This window comes from Fopius arisanus, unplaced genomic scaffold (assembly GCF_000806365.1).
Source record: "Fopius arisanus strain USDA-PBARC FA_bdor unplaced genomic scaffold, ASM80636v1 scaffold00060, whole genome shotgun sequence".
Taxonomy (NCBI): Eukaryota; Metazoa; Arthropoda; class Insecta; order Hymenoptera; family Braconidae; genus Fopius; species Fopius arisanus.
In genome coordinates this window covers 1-15,954 of record NW_011887799.1, presented here as the reverse complement: position 1 = coordinate 15,954, position 15,954 = coordinate 1, and the positions used below count along the sequence as shown (strand labels likewise).

Genomic DNA, 15,954 nt, shown 5'->3' with positions numbered 1-15,954 from the left:
CATAAAAATGTTCTGTTTGGTGAGGAACTGAGGGTTTTGGGTGGCGCCGGGAATTGTGTGAGGTGATGGTCGGATAGAATTATACCGAGAAAACGCGAGCAAATTCCGCGTCACGCGTTATCGATATATTAATATCTCTATTCGTTAAATTACAATATTTACACTGAATGGACAATTATCTGATTATTGGTGAGAGTCTCTTTCACCTCCTTAACACGTTGATTAACTGAACTGATAATTTACTAGATAATTAATTGATACTGACTGCTGAGAAAATGATAAATTCAACCGAAGAGGCTGATCTTGATGTCTGACTGACAAACACAATGTCCGGTTACTAAAACGTCTGAACGACTACTAGAAAAACTGTCTTTCTCTATGGACATCCAAGACTATACTGATATAATTCCTTTTATTTGAATTCCTTTGACCGTTGGCCCGGGGGACCTCGATTTCTATCGAGGGCTCCCGATCTGACCTGATGATGAAAACCTTGAAACGCCTAATTGCGTTTCAAACACGGTCTTCTCACATTTTCTCCTAAAACCAATACTTTTTGTTAGATCACTGGACTAGACTTTAAATTTTATAGTTCCCAAGAGAACAATAAACTTCAAATTTTCCGTTAAAAAATTTCAAACCTGTTCAATAAAAAAATAAATTTGCAAATTGTCAAAGGCAGAGCCTTAAAATTTCAGATAGTAGTTTTCTAATGCATCTAATGATTTATATAATTCTGTAATTAATTCAGGTTTAGTACATCATTCCATATTAGTACCGGAAGTAGCTGAAATTCAATGAAAAATAGTGGAAGAAAATGATATAACAATGTGGTTGTGGCAGTACGAATAAACGACCCACGTGAACTCGCGAGAGGTGGACAGCATGCAAACAGTAGGGGATAAGAAACGCGTTCTCGTAGTCTGTTACCACTCGCCAGAGACTTGGAGACTTTAGTCTACCACTTGGCCTCTCCGTGGCGGGCACCGCTCCATCGTTCACCATGTACCATTCCATTCATAAAAGTTTCTGGACCCAAGTGATCACAAATCACCATTAAATCCAGTGTAATTCAAAATCACCCAAAACATCCATCAGCATTCAATCCACTCTCTCCAATTCCGATCTCATGTGCCGAGTGATTTTTCCTCAAATCATCAAACGATACTTCACTGCTGACTACTTGCTGCTGGAGGAAATCATCTGGATAAGTTAATCATCTGTAATTACCCGAGGGATCGACGGAATTTAACGATGGGAAAGACCATTGAGTAGATTTTTAACGAGCAAATGAGATCGCGGAAATGGGAAAGAAGGGAATGGGAAAGAAAGATACCTAGTGATTCCTCAATATCGATGAGCAATACATAGTTTTGCGATTGGAAATAAGGAAGTAGTAGTAGACCCGTTCCAGGGCAACAGCTGTTTATGTTCCTCGACCGAGAAACACGCCCACAGTTGATCACTGACGACTTTCGATGGAAGAAAGTTTTACGGCAGTTCTGGAAATAAATTAACGAATGAATTTCTAGTGAATATCAATGGTATCCAAGAGAAGAGGAAGATAAAAGGGAGATTCCTCGTCGTACCATCTAGAAATATCGACTGGATTTTGAGTAATGAAATAGTAAAAGACCACGAGAACTTCGAATCATGCCACTGATTAGAAAATTTTTCTCAACATGCAATACAGATAGTGCAACTGATTGGTGTTGAAAGATGGGAGCAATGGACCGGTGGAATGAGTCGTGCAGTTTTTCAACGATGAACGAAAAAGGGACAATGAAACATTTCAAGTGTGTTCACTGTGATTGAGAGTACTACTTATTTTCCCCCTTCTCCTCTTCAAGTGTAATTTGGATACTGTGATAAACCGAAGGCATCATACGAAGGAGACGGAAATTATCGGCAAAATCGAGGGGATCAATTATTCTGTGGCCATTTACAGAAAAGGTAAAACACGAGGATCATTTAATTTTCGATAAAAAAAAAAAATGGGAAAATCTATGAAACAAATTGTTTGAATGAAGTCTTGCAGTTCTGCAGTCTTGCAGTCTTGCAGTCTTGCAGTCTTGCAGTCTTACAGTCTTGCAATTTTATAGTCTTGCAATTTTGCTGTTGTACAATGATTGAATAACAATTTAAGCGAGTTGAATAATAATTTGGCATCGATAAAGATTGAAATGCCCCAATCAGTCTCCTCCATTATAGCATCAGCTGTTGCGGAGGGGAAAGTCTCACATACCAATCGTTATTTCCTCTTTTGATTTCTTCCCTCGATCATTTGTTCAATAAAAGAGTCAATATCTGGTGCTGTTGCAAGGCCGTGAATAATGTACCGTTCATTTTCTTAACCGATTAACTTGCATTCATACTGGATAGCACGCGCGCGGTTAACGGTTTTGAAACGGAACGATCTAACTCTACCGCCTCTATGTTTATTAACTCTCCCGTCAATTTTATTCATTTTTTATTGCTATACCTCGGGATGAATGCGGCGTCAGTCGAATTCGCAAGGGGTTGGACAATTTGTTGCTCCACTTTGGACATAAAAAATGGATTGGAGCCGTCACCCGCGTCGTGGACCAGATTCGATTTATCTCTGCCGCAATTATAATTTCCCCAGTCTTTTGCTGGGAGCTGTGAACCGGCTCTCAGCACGCAACTTTCACAAATGGTTACTACTGCGACGAGCGATGCTCATTTACTCTTTCGGCCTTACTTTTCAAACTGTGAAAGAAAAGATAATTTTTTTCATCCATTTACTTTTCCCCTGTTTGCGGTTTGTTGTTGAATTAATACTTTTTGTCAATTTTACGAATTCGGTGATTCGGAAATGGATTCTAAGGATTTCCCATTTTAGCTAGAATTACCGATTTTTTTTGACTTTTCTAACAAATTGTTGATTGAATTGACGTGGGAAAAGGTATCGTTTTTCCATTTTATCATTATCTATTGACTCCCAAAGTGTCGTGATTGTGTAATAATTTTCCTGCATTTTTCCTAATCATTTCAAAAATATTCCCAAAACATTACCAAAAAAACAGAAAAATTATTGCGCGCTCATGAAAGTATGTGAGTGACGAGATAATGATAAAATGCAAAGACAATATATTTTTTCGGGTCAATCCGATCGACTAATTTGGTAATTTGAGCTAAAAGGGGTCAGGACATCCTTAACTGAGATTTGAATTTCGTCAGGATTTTCTCCAGCTTTTCCTTTTTATATTGTTTTAGTGGTATTTCTTGATTTAACAAATTGCCGGGGTTAACACGTGATGCATAATACATCCGCGCGTTTTTGCTGGTCATTTTGAAATACCAGAAAGGATATCGACTGGAAGAGGAGCCCCAAGGTATATAAGATATATATACACGATTCCTCCTCCTACTCTCCAAAGTATCTCTACCCCTTTCGGTTTATTCCGCGTGTGTCGTGCATGCACGAGTGCCTTCCACCGATTATATATTTACACGTATATAGTTTTATTTATTCCCTCTTTCGCATTCTCTCCTTCGCATTATGGCTTTTGTCGGAGTCAAGGAGAGGATAGTGAAAGCGGTATATAACGTACATCCAATTATTGAATCTCTTCTGAATTTGGTATGTATGTATGAGGATTCGTGACTCAATGCGAGAGCAATGAGTTAGAAAGTCCTGTCGATGTGCACTCATTGGGATGTTCCTCCTCGAAAAAAAAGGTCAAGAAAACACTAGGAACTCTCCGATTGCGGAACACCACCTAAAACGGAACGCTATATTTACGCAAAAAAAAACTCCACACCAGAAAAAAATTCCAGATAAATTGCCACGAAAGTTCCATAATTCTGGGGTGAAGTGGTACCGCGAAAAAATTACGCGAAATCTCGGGAAATTGGTATCGAACAAAAATTTTTTTTCCAGTCATTTTGCATTAATTTTATGGGAAAAAAAAAATTGCACCAGATGGTCTAATGCGTCCAGTATTGAATAACGAACGGTCAATCGTCCTTAGTTCCTTTTTACTTCCAAGGGACAAATCTTTTTTAATTTTTTGCGCATCTCTTCTCAACTCTTTGGGATAATTGTTTACTAATTATGCACATGAGTTGCGTCTAATTTTCACTCAGCAATGCTCAGAGATGATGCACGTTTCATAGTTGAATGAGCAACGAAATTGCGAGTAGAACTGTCGACGCGCAAAACGAGACATCGCTTTCTCTGGTGTTCACCACTTTTGTATATTATATACACACGATTGTACATAAATACACGAATCATTGTACGTAGTGCGCATACAATGAATGTGTGGTGTAAATTTTTATTTGGTACTGCAGGCGACGCCTGTTACACTCGAGTAGAATGGTTAAAACGAGTGACGGAAAAAAAAAATAGAGTGGTATGTACAACGAAAATCAAGCAGTTATGTTCACTGATGTATAACAGTATCAGGGGGAAAGCAAAACTTGCGTGTCTGCATGAAAATATGAACGGGTTCGCGTCCACTTTACGTAAGATTGAAATTTTCTTTGCGAGTGACTTTTTCTGTCTCGGTCCGCGCTGTCTATACTACCTTGAAATTATAATATCAAATTTCAAAAATATCAAGGAAAGTCCTCGTCATTTCCTCGTTTCCATGTACAGTGGAAATATCAACGGGTTAAACACAGAAGGGCACAACTGCCGAGGAATTTTATTGATTAAATCGATTCAAGTCAAACGAATATGCTATTTCTATTTCCTCATTGAAATTTTATTGAATTCGTTATTTAACTTGCTATTGTTGTTATTATTATTGTCTCTATTCTTTTCAACAATTTATTCGGCCCATGTATTGGTCTGGCGTTATCATTGCTGCATGACTCAGAATTTATGATGAGCATGCAATAAGTTTCCTGAATTTTTTCTTAAGTTTCATGACTTGTTGAAGAGTTAAAAAATAATGCAGGAAAACTATTGCACGATCATGAGAATTTTTTAGTCATGAAATAATGATAAAATGCGAAAGTGCCCTATTTTTTCGTGTCAATCCGATCAACAATTGTAGAAAACGATTAATTTTGGCAGAGTAAGGAAGGAGAACAGCCTTAAGTTATTATTGTTATTATTTATTTATTGATTTACTTATTTTTTAATTCCCATGGTCTACTCGACCTTTAACCCTCAGTTTACAGATATGACATGGAGTATAGAATAGCAATAAGTAATAAATTTATTGAAAGGAGAACAATAACATTCTGGTCCTACATTGTTGCTAATTATTTGTTATTAAATTGCAGAAGGAACGAGCCGAATACTGCCCCTAGCCATGAACCTCGCGCTGCACGGATTTCTACTGCAGGGTAATGCATTGAGATATAGATTACTAGTAAAAAATTGAGAGTATGAAGGAAAAAATGAGAATGACGAAGAGCACCTAGGAATGGAATGTTGTATAATACGTACATTATAAAACCGAATGAATCGCGGTCGAAAAGCGTAGGTAGGACTGGATACCGGCAGCCATTGACGTTTATTATAATTACGCGCTACTTCCATCGTGATGATCATCATAATGATGATGCCCCAGGATGTGCGGAGGATTCTTCCGGTAATTATGTGAAAGAATGGGAGAGGACTCATGTTTCATCAATCTTCCTTAAATTGAGACGTAAAAATCTCGACTGGCTCTTTCTCGTTGTCCTATCCAAGGCATTTCCACCTGTTGTCAATGCAAGGTCGAGTGCGAATAAATGTTTATTTTCATTGAATTTATAAATAATTTCACCATTTTATCCAGCGCATTCGTGCACTTTGAGACATCAATGCGATTCGCCACGTGTGGAGACCTTTACTTTCCAACTTGAGAGATAGGATTACAAGTGCATGAAGTATTCCTCGGTAAAGGTACTTCATGAGCACGTAAGGGGTGCATGCACCTGGTGTCACGATGCTGTTCTCTTTTCACTGGAAAAAGAAAGAGACGGGGGAACAAAAATTCAAACACGTAATTCCCGCTGTAGATGCAGTGATGCAGCTCTTTCTCTTCTAAAAATGTGAATTCATAGAAATCGCGAATTTCGCTGCGCTCTTTAAAATTTCTTGATATTTCAGACACGAAGTCATTTGAATTTTCAATTATATGGCTTTGAGTTGAGTTTCAATTAAAAAACGTGACTGAATTTGCTGACTTGAATTTATTTGCGTTTTTGAAGTTTAATGATAATTAATTTTTCAATGAAAGATTGAATTCTGCGAAATTATTGCCGGAATTTTCAACAAAAAATGAAAAAAATAAAAATGAAAAATTACTAGAATATTATTTTTACGAGCTTTCATACCACATGGCCTTAAAAATATAGAATTACCAGAATATTCAATAAATCGAATGATCCGCTAATGAATAATTATTATTAATTTTATGTTTTTTAACTTAAAACTTTGAGTTTAATGTTCCAACACTATAGACAACAGTAAATTAAAGTAAATAAAATTCTGCATTAATTTTTCAATAGAATATTTTATAAAAAAAAGTCGAGATGGATTTATTAACGGAATAATTACTTAGAGAAGAGTAGAAACGATGTGTTCTGGATGCATATGAATTTCACTGGGAATTTTTTTCTTATTATTTTACCTTTTAGAAAGGTGCTTCCGGTGATTGAAGGGTTCTCACGAGTATAATGGGTGCAATTATTTGTCCATTCTTTCGCATGCATTCCACCTTCAATCCGTCGATTTAATTCTTCAACAATGGTTCGTAGTTTTTCTCCAGTATTTTCACCGTTTTCTATTATAGGGCTCGACGATTGGTAATTTGACGTGCCATTAGAAGGTCTAACCCTGAAGTAATAATAAATGCATGATTGTATTTGAGGTGGATGATCCTTTCTTCGATGCGGAACACAGCGTTATATAGCTTCTCGGTCGAACGCACGCCGTTAACGAGGTGAATTGTGCAATCACTACATTCGACCTTACTGCGTCCTCAACTTGTGGGTGTGCAATACATCCCAACTTGATCATCAATTCGCTCCTACTTTTTATTCATTGTCATTTACACTGTCTGAAAGGAAAATTTATGAAATTTGTTGACTGTCAATTTTTAGGACAGTGACATTGAATGTCAGTCAAAGAGAAATCTCAGTAAGAAATTAAAATGGAATTTCACCTTCTGCTCCATCAACTTCTCAGCCTGTCATCATTTTTTATTCATAATTATTTATAATTAGTTGTAGAGGTAGAAAATAAATGGATGAAATTGTAGTCCAGTCGTGATTTTTAAGGCTTTAAAGTGCATTGAGATGAAAATTAATCAATTGACTCAAATTTCGAATCTAATATGAATTTTTAATTAATTTTTATTTATTGAAGAATATATTTGTGATAGTAATATTTAAAACATTAATTTCCAGTAAAAAGTTGAGAATTCACAGTTTGATTTAAGTTTTATTTTCCCCTAAAATTCTGAATTGTCACTGACAAGATTTCCTGAAATTTCAGTAGAGCTCCCAGAGATAAAAATAATCAACGGTGTCAATAAATTCTGAATATCAATTCCATTCCCCCAACAAAAATCGAATTCCTGACTCAAAGCGCATGACCAGGTGAAAGGTGTCAGCAATATCAGTAGAAAAATGCGGCATATGTCTGCCCTTTCAGTTTTCCTAAAATCATCACTCACCCCAAGAAAATCATCAAAATCATAATTTCTCCCCAATAAATACACCAGAGACATCAAATCACCTGAAATATCCATAAAATAAGACGATAAAATTCCAATTTAAATTCGCACCTCAATTAAATTGGTTTATCACTAATAAATTCAAGTGGCAGAAATAATTTTCTCAGTGCAGTGCTATCGCGATAGCGATAGTGATAGTGGATTTCATATTTTCAAGTTGTCTCATTTAAAAACGACTGCGCAACTATATGATATCCTTTATATATATATCTGTCAAGGACACGTGAAAGTGAGATCTTGATATTTATCGATCGGGTGTTTTCTGTCAGGATGCGAAGACGAGTTTTCTGGTCTGCCAATCCACTGAAGACGACCCGCAACCCGATAAATGTCACGGCATTCACACAGTCATTACGTGCGGACGTTATATCATTTGGGTAGGATATACTGCCGGTTCATTTTTCCAATTGACTCTAATCAATAAATAAGAAAGAAAGATCTACTTGCAGATGGTACATTATGTAATGAAATCCTCAGCACAACACTCGAAGTATTTTCTATAATTTTATTCAACCCTTCGAGATTGACTCTGACATTTAATCATTCATTTCAATAATGACTCCGCACATCATTTCCAATATTTTGATTAGACACATATATTGATTAATTCCCACAATTCATGATGAATGATTTGAATTGAATTGGTCAATTGATTTGGGAGAGATTGCAGAGGTAATAGAAAGTTATTTCTCGATTTGTAATCGCAGAGGTGAAAATATCGGTGATTGATGAATTAATTTTGGTAGATCCATTGACGAGAAAAGAATAAAGAAAATGTCATGGAAACTGGGGAGACTGGGGAAATCTGAGAGAGAAAAAGCCGATGATTACGTGCATATATATTACGGTTATTAAGTTTCATTGATTTAATTCTGGTGGAATAGCACGTTCAAGGACTTCTAAACGTGAAAACATTTCTGAAGAGTTCTTGAGAGAAACAGGACATTCTCGAATGGATACCAACGTATTTGCTGTAACGGTGATTTGCCTTGGAGTTGGCAGAATTAAACGTTACACTCCAGGGGATTCGAAATTATTCAAGAAATTTCGGTTTCACAGTGGAATCGACGCTTTCCTTTTTCGCAAAAACGAAGATTCCCCTTCGCAGAGCAAATCTTTCCCAATTTTTAACTCCAGAGTCAAGTGTTCCAATTCGTTCGTTTTGTTTATGCAATTCAGGGGATGCGGAAATAGTTTTTATCCAGCATTTGCTGATTTTAGGTGCGTTAATACTTGCATCAGTGAAATTTTCCAATGGGTTTTATATTCCGTAGAAGACGTGCGTGCTGTAGGTAGTCCGGAAAAGTCTCCCTTCTCTCTTCAATCGTTATAATCCAAATGCTAGGAATAAATGTTGTAATGAAATTCTAGAAGTCTGCAGGTGTTGAATCGAGGTCACGCCACCATCTGATTCAGTCTCTGAATGCGCCATACAATTCAGCGATATCCCATTTTTTTTTCTCTCACTATTTCCTATTTATTCTATTGTACTGCCAATTGATTTTCCCACTGTTGACTTATCATTTGAATTCTCGTTTCAGTTATCTTGTCGATTATCGACTTTAAATATGGATTGTGCAGCGCGGGGGAACCTGGAGTAAGTTTTCTGCATTCACACGGAGAAAAAATTGTAGTAAAAAAAAAATAACCCCGGGGTTTAGTAACCGATAATAACTTACTGGATCTGCAGCAATTTTTTTCTCGATGTTGTAAAAATTCCAGTGTCTTGTACTGTGGAATTTTTTTATTCGAGGGGTTTTGACGATTTATTAGAAATTTTTCTCCGTGCACTTGTCGTTTTTGGTTTGTTCACTCACTGGTTTTATATTTTTCGTTAAATTCAGTACTTGGACTTTGACAATCTCCCGGAGACGAATTTCTCGTGCCAGGGCAAGGTCATCGGTGGATACTATGCTGATGTCGAGGCCGGCTGTCAGATGTTCCATGTGTGCACCATCGGCCAGAAAGGTAATCATTGACGTTTACATTTTATTAATCACCGGGAAAAGATCATGGGAACGACGGGGCAAAGAGTTTATACTCTTTCCAGACGTTAAAATCTCTCAATTGCTACTTAAATAGAATATATCCTCCCCAGAGGAAACGCACTTTTTTCTCCCTGGGAGAACAAACAAGTCGACCTGTTCTCCAGTCAACTCTTTAACGAATATCTCGGAAACTAACGGAGACAGCGAAATTTTTCTTAGAACCTATTTTGTAGAGTGGGATGTCAGTTACAAAAAAGGAATTCACATAAAATTCCCTATCTCTCTTAAATCCAGAGATATTCCTCGAAATGAATTTTCTCATTAATTAATTTATTCCTCATCTAGTTGTAAATCTAAATCAAAATAATCGACTGCAATTATGACTCATCATAGCAATTGATTTTTATTGATCTGAGTAAGCGCAGGGTATAATGGATTGTGATTATGTTGCTGTGAGAATGGGAAAAAAAGGTTCAGTAAAAGATATATAATAGGTTGAGCGTAACTTGCATAATCGCTTACATAAATTAACAAGGACCGGCTGTCGACATTTTTCACTTATAGATTTTTAAAGGTTTTCGAGCGGTTGGTAACGGGGCAGTTGCAGCAGCCGAGAAAGTCGCGACTCCAGCTGTCCCGTTGAATGATCAAGTCACTTATTATTATTATTAATAGATAAATAAATAATATTCATCAGAGAATGTGTAAAATAATACCAGATCTCTCGTGTTACCGTGAGATGTCATTTCAGATGAGATAATGGACATTAAGTTTCTATGTCTGAATGGTACGGTCTTCGATCAGGAAACGAGGGTTTGCGAACGAGTGGATGAAGTCGACTGCAGCAAGAGCGAGAGATTTTATAATCTCAATCTTGAATTGTACGGCAACAACGCGGTGACACTAAGGTAATGGGTTCTGATTGAATAAACCAATTCGTGAATTATTCATTTATTTTCCACTTTTATGCATCAATATATTTCACTTTCCCACAGAAATTCTTCGGTGCCAATTCTTTCAGTTTCAATAGTTTTTTATTCGTTTCTCGTCATTAACTTCGAGGTGAAAAAAAAAAATCGGAAAATTCAACGGCTGGTATTTTTCTATAAATAAATGTCTGTTTAAATTCACGAGCTGACGTTGCATAATAAACAGAAAAAAGGATGTTTTTACAGAATATTAATAGAACTCCAATAGAATTTCGTAGAGAAAGCGCAAGCGTTTTTCAGCAATTTCTTTTTTTACACGCGAATTTTATAATGACCCACCGGTTTCCATTGGTTATAGTACATTTTCGTGATTATTCACAATTCGACTTTAACGTTCACCATGCAAATTTTTTGTTGGCATATCATTTCAAGTCAACCTCCCCCCAAAGATGTTTATTACCAAACAGTTATACATACACACATCCGTCTTACGCGGTAGTGAGACCATTCACCTCAGTTGGACGGTTTCGCAAGGACCAGGGACACCGAATGCCTTTCATTTGACATTCCTTTCCCGGGGAAATGGAAGATTAAATGCAATAGCCTGACAGTTCGCGTAAATGATACAGTATTGTAAAAAAAATCCCCAATAGATTTCAATTGTTAAGGATTTTTTTTTCCATTGATATTTCAGTCTCCACGAAGAAGTGAACGATGACGAGCCTCCAACTCTGATCGACAATCTCCACCAGACGACATCAGCTAGACCAGTAACGACGACCATGAGTACAACAACAACTCCAATACCCGTCCTGTCCTCTACTACCTCGGCAAGTTATCCTCAGCATCAGCACTCGAGTGGTGGTTATCCTCAGCACTTTCAAAGTCAACCGCCGTTTCCATCCGTCCAAACTAGTCAGTCCAAGTCACGCTACGACGACAAGAATGGTGGTTATCATCGTCAATATATTTATCACAACGGTGGTCAGGATGACGAGCAGAACGACGGAACAACTCACGACAATCAAGCGACTTCTTATCAATTATTCAGTAATCAGGGAGGAAGTTCGACGACACCGGCTCCCCAGATCCATCAGATATCCACAGTATCTCCATTATTCCACGCTACCTCTCCAACAATTCAAACTCTGCTCACTGGAAATGCCAACAATCCCTCCCTGATAAATCCCCTATTCCACAATCACGGAATTATCAGTACAACTGAACAATTCACTGTGCACAGTAGTAATACCAGGGATACGGCTGACTATCAAAGGAATAATGCTGATATTTCTAAGACGGGTGGTATTGAACGTACATTTTTGGAGCCAATACAATCGACTAATCAAGGAAAAGTCTCAAAGTTGACGATATCACCAGTACCTCAAGACACTTCTGACAAAAAACCCAAGATCAAGACAGAAACCCAGACGAACTCCCAACAGCACAGAGTCTCGGAGAGTTTCGTGTCCATTCCTCCATCTGACACTGGCCCACCAACAGTCAGATCGTTCTATCCCACCCCGAAATCCAAATCAGAAACCTCCACTACCCGAATCACTCAGCACATACATTTGCCTCCTCCACCACCGATTCCGCAATTGAAGCCTCATCAAGTGACAATTCATCTGTCCCCTCCGGAGATACAGAGATTAGTGCAGAATCCCTCACCTCTTCTTCCATCTCAGTCGAGAGTGATAGTCACAGCTAAAGCGAGTGTCAGTGACGAATCTGGAAGACCTCTCAATACCACTCAATTAGTCACACTTCCACTTCCAACTATTCCAGCGAGTTACGATGATTACAAAGAAGGAGATGAGTCATTTGATCCGTTCTACCGAGATGTTCCTAAGATCAGGAATAGCAGAAAGTCTGGTGGTAGATTCGGGATATTGGTGGATCACCAGAGGAAGAAAAGACAAGTGGATGGTGATCTTGAGGAAAAGGGCGAAGCCCAGGGTGACGACATTGCACTGGATGATGAGAAATTATATGAAGACTACGACGAGGGCACAACAATTGCTTCCGTGGATTCAGCAGAGTCCTCAAATGTAACTAATGAGGAAAATCGAAGTGATATGCAGGGGAAATCTGATGAAAGCTCAACGCTGGAGGAGGAATATGATGAGGATTATTATGATTCTCAGAGGCCTACTGAGTTCAATGTTATTGGAAGGATTAACGACACGGGAGTAGAGTCGCAGGAATTTTCACCAGACGCTGATTATCGTTACAAAGATTATTCACTCGCCTCGCAAGGTGATGATGATAAGAACTCAACGTCTGCTGACTACCAGGATGATTCAGATTACTTAACAATTACAGAAGAGCCAAAGACTGCTGTAACGATGGAAGATCCGACGACAACAGAGCAAGTGGAAATAACAACGGTATCGGAGGCAAATGAGAGTAACAAAACGGCAGAGGATACGGTCCTCAAATTTACACAGGAAATTCCGCAAACCGAGCAGGAGGACATAGTGGAAGATCCTAAGGTCGTGTTACTCGATATTCCTCAGGACACGTCTCAAGATTACGTTGATGATAATTACGAGCCGGAAAGTTACAAAGAAATGGTGGAATCTGAGACGATAAATCCAATCGATAAGGAAAATACAACGGAAAGTGTTGTTGAAGCGTTGATTGAAAATGTGACAGAAACATTGATCATCAGCACTGAAATTCCTGAAACAACTGTCAGTGAAAACATCGGTACGACTTTACCGACGACTTTGTCGACACCGATTGATGTAATTACGACGAGTTCTTCTATTACGACTTCGGCTACTACTATGTCTTCTACTACGACCTCTTCTACTACGCCTTCCTCTACTACAACTGCCGCCACTACAACTTCCTCTACTACAATTTCCTCTACTGCAATACCTACCACAACTCCTATCACAACTTCCTCTTCAACAACTGCTGCACCGATCACACGCAGGCGTTACACAACCATTTCCACAACGACATACCGCCCAACACCTCCGAAACTGAAAAATTTCTCAACACGAAAGACCTATGTCTACAGTCCACCAACAACCACTCCAATTCCAGTGATAATAAAAATGAGACTTCCGCTATTGAATCCGAAACCCGCTAAACCCCCACGATCTTACAATGAATTGGCACCCAAACCAGTGATAAGAAAACGTCCATTACTGGCACGACGAGTATCAACTACTCAAGTGGTTCAGCAAGATATTGGAGAACCTGAGGAAATAACGACGACGACAACGTCGACGACCTCGACGACGATATCCGATTTGAATCTAAAAGGCACCACAGAAAAGACGTCTGATGGTCTATCTGAGAAATTATTAGAGAGGATTTCCGAAGCCGTGGGACAGGAAATTATCGAGCAAATCAATGATCTGACGACTACAACTTCGCATTCAAAGGATTTTGTTGACAGGGCTGAGGAGAGTGTGACAAATTCTGGCCCAGTGGAAACAGTTCTAGAACCGTTCTATCAAGAAAGAGAAGAAAGTAGAAATGATGTGACGACTGAAAGTACGAGTGAATCCACTGATAGTAACACAACTCCAATTATTAACTTGACAACGAGTCTGGCAACAGTGACGTCTTCACAAATCGCCTCAGTATTACCCGTTGATCGCAAACCAATGGTAACATACAAACGTGTAAATGGCTTCAATTGCCTTGAGAAGGAGATGTACAGATTTTACGCGGATAAAAGAGACTGCCGATTATTTCACTATTGCTCACCAGGATTTACAGACAGACAGGTTCTCGATTTTCGATTTGTGTGCGAGGAAGGCACAATTTTTGATGAGGACACACAGAGTTGCCTTCACGACGTGAAAAATGCCAAGTGCCGAGAGAAAACCTGATAAACTGGGAATCAGTAGATTTTTACTATTTTTATTGTAATGATTAGTTGATTTGCCTCTCATTTTTCTACCAAATGAACGCTATTATTTAGAATGAATTTTTTGCTAACTCTCGTTCTCCGAAAGTGCTTCCTTGATTTTGGTAATTCGTGAATCCTGAGAAACTTAGAAATTTATCAAGTAATTATCTGAGTTTATATTTATGTTTCTATATTTTTCTTCATTAATCTATCAATTACTTTTATTTTGCCATAACAATTTGTATGTCAGTGTGTGTATGACAATGAATGATTCAAATGTTTCTATTGCGTATTGGATTCACACTTATTAAAATTAATGCATTTCGGAGAACAACTCATGAGAAATTCACTTTGTCTAGTTGTACGATCATTTGACATCTGTTACTTCCCTCTTTTTCATGTTTCAACGATTGATCGAGTGTCTTATATATTTACGAAAGGTGATTGAATACTTATTGCTCAAAATTGTATTGAGATTTCTTAAGAGTGATACATCTACACGGTGATTTCGCAGGGAAACCATTCAACTGTTCGAAATAATTGATCTAATCAATTGAAAATTAAAATCACAGTTGAAACTCTCTGCAACAGCTGACGAACGTCAGATATATTCATCGTAGCTACTACTGTACCCTTAGTTCATCAATTTTTCACGGTTTTTTTTGGCGGCACGAATTTTTTATCTCCAGACAATCCTAACAAATTGATTTTTTTAAATGAATAAACGCGTGTCGGATATTTTTCATGAAATCTTTACACTCTGTCGTTTTAGCCGATGAAATTACACAACCGTTTAATTAAAGATTTGTACAAAGGTTTACTGTTTAATTGGAACCGTGTTCTTTATTGTTTAGATTGAATAAATTTGAATATTTTTGCTCTCAAAATATATATTTGAATATTTTTGCCTTCCGGCCTTTTATCCTTGTCCTCCTCCGCTATCGGATACCAACTGGGCAATGTTGAATTTTTTCAGAGATAAAAAATGATTTTTTTTTCAATATCTAAACATGAAAATTTTTCATACCGAAATTTCCCATCGAAGTACTGGGGGTTTGAGTGACCTAAACGGCATCGTAGTACTGCACCCCAAGGGAGGGAGGGGGCTCAATACGTAATGGTGGGGTGTCTACCCGTCAGCCGACTCGGTAACTGCCTCAGTAGCAGTCCCGCTGTCAGTGGGACCAGTCGACTGGGTGAATTTTAAGTTATGTGTTGCGAAATTGGTATTCACTGAAATTGAAAAATGGAAAATTTTCAAAAAAGTATCAGAGGAGCATAAAAATGGAGGAGGTATTTACTGAAATTTGAAATTTTTCGAAAAGCATCAGGGGAGCATGAAAATCGAAGAGGTATTCACTGAAATTGAAAAATTCGAAATTTTTGGAAAAGTGTCAGGGGAGCATGAAAATCGAGGAGGTATTCACTGAAATGTGAAAATTCGAAATTTTTGGAAAAGT

General features: G+C 37.9%; 1 protein-coding gene across 3 annotated transcripts; it reads left to right on the top strand.

The window, feature by feature from the left end:
* The first annotated feature begins 970 nt into the window (after positions 1-970).
* Positions 971-15,369, top strand: LOC105268680 (mucin-22). Of its 3 annotated transcripts, none has more exons than XM_011308439.1 (6): positions 971-1,953; positions 5,260-5,322; positions 9,245-9,300; positions 9,548-9,671; positions 10,443-10,599; positions 11,315-15,369. In XM_011308439.1, exons 2-6 carry the CDS (start codon positions 5,289-5,291, stop codon positions 14,472-14,474), a joined length of 3,531 nt encoding a protein of 1,176 aa, XP_011306741.1. In that variant the 5' UTR covers positions 971-1,953; positions 5,260-5,288; the 3' UTR covers positions 14,475-15,369. The 3 variants fall into 3 exon arrangements, with proteins under 3 accessions (XP_011306741.1, XP_011306739.1, XP_011306742.1); XM_011308437.1 differs by having other exon boundaries at positions 10,431-10,599; XM_011308440.1 differs by lacking the exons at positions 971-1,953; positions 5,260-5,322; positions 9,245-9,300 and having other exon boundaries at positions 9,618-9,671; positions 10,411-10,599.
* Positions 15,370-15,954: the final 585 nt, after the last annotated feature.

What these genes read in the sequence shown, in the direction of transcription:
- LOC105268680 (XM_011308437.1), top strand. Translation starts at nt 5,289, where the DNA reads ATGAACCTCGCGCTGCACGGATTTCTACTGCAGG. An exon ending in GCACGGATTTCTACTGCAGG is followed by an intron (nt 5,323 to 9,244) that starts GTAATGCATTGA and finishes TTCTCGTTTCAG; the next exon opens with TTATCTTGTCGATTATCGAC. An exon ending in GTGCACCATCGGCCAGAAAG is followed by an intron (nt 9,672 to 10,430) that starts GTAATCATTGAC and finishes TGTTACCGTGAG; the next exon opens with ATGTCATTTCAGATGAGATA.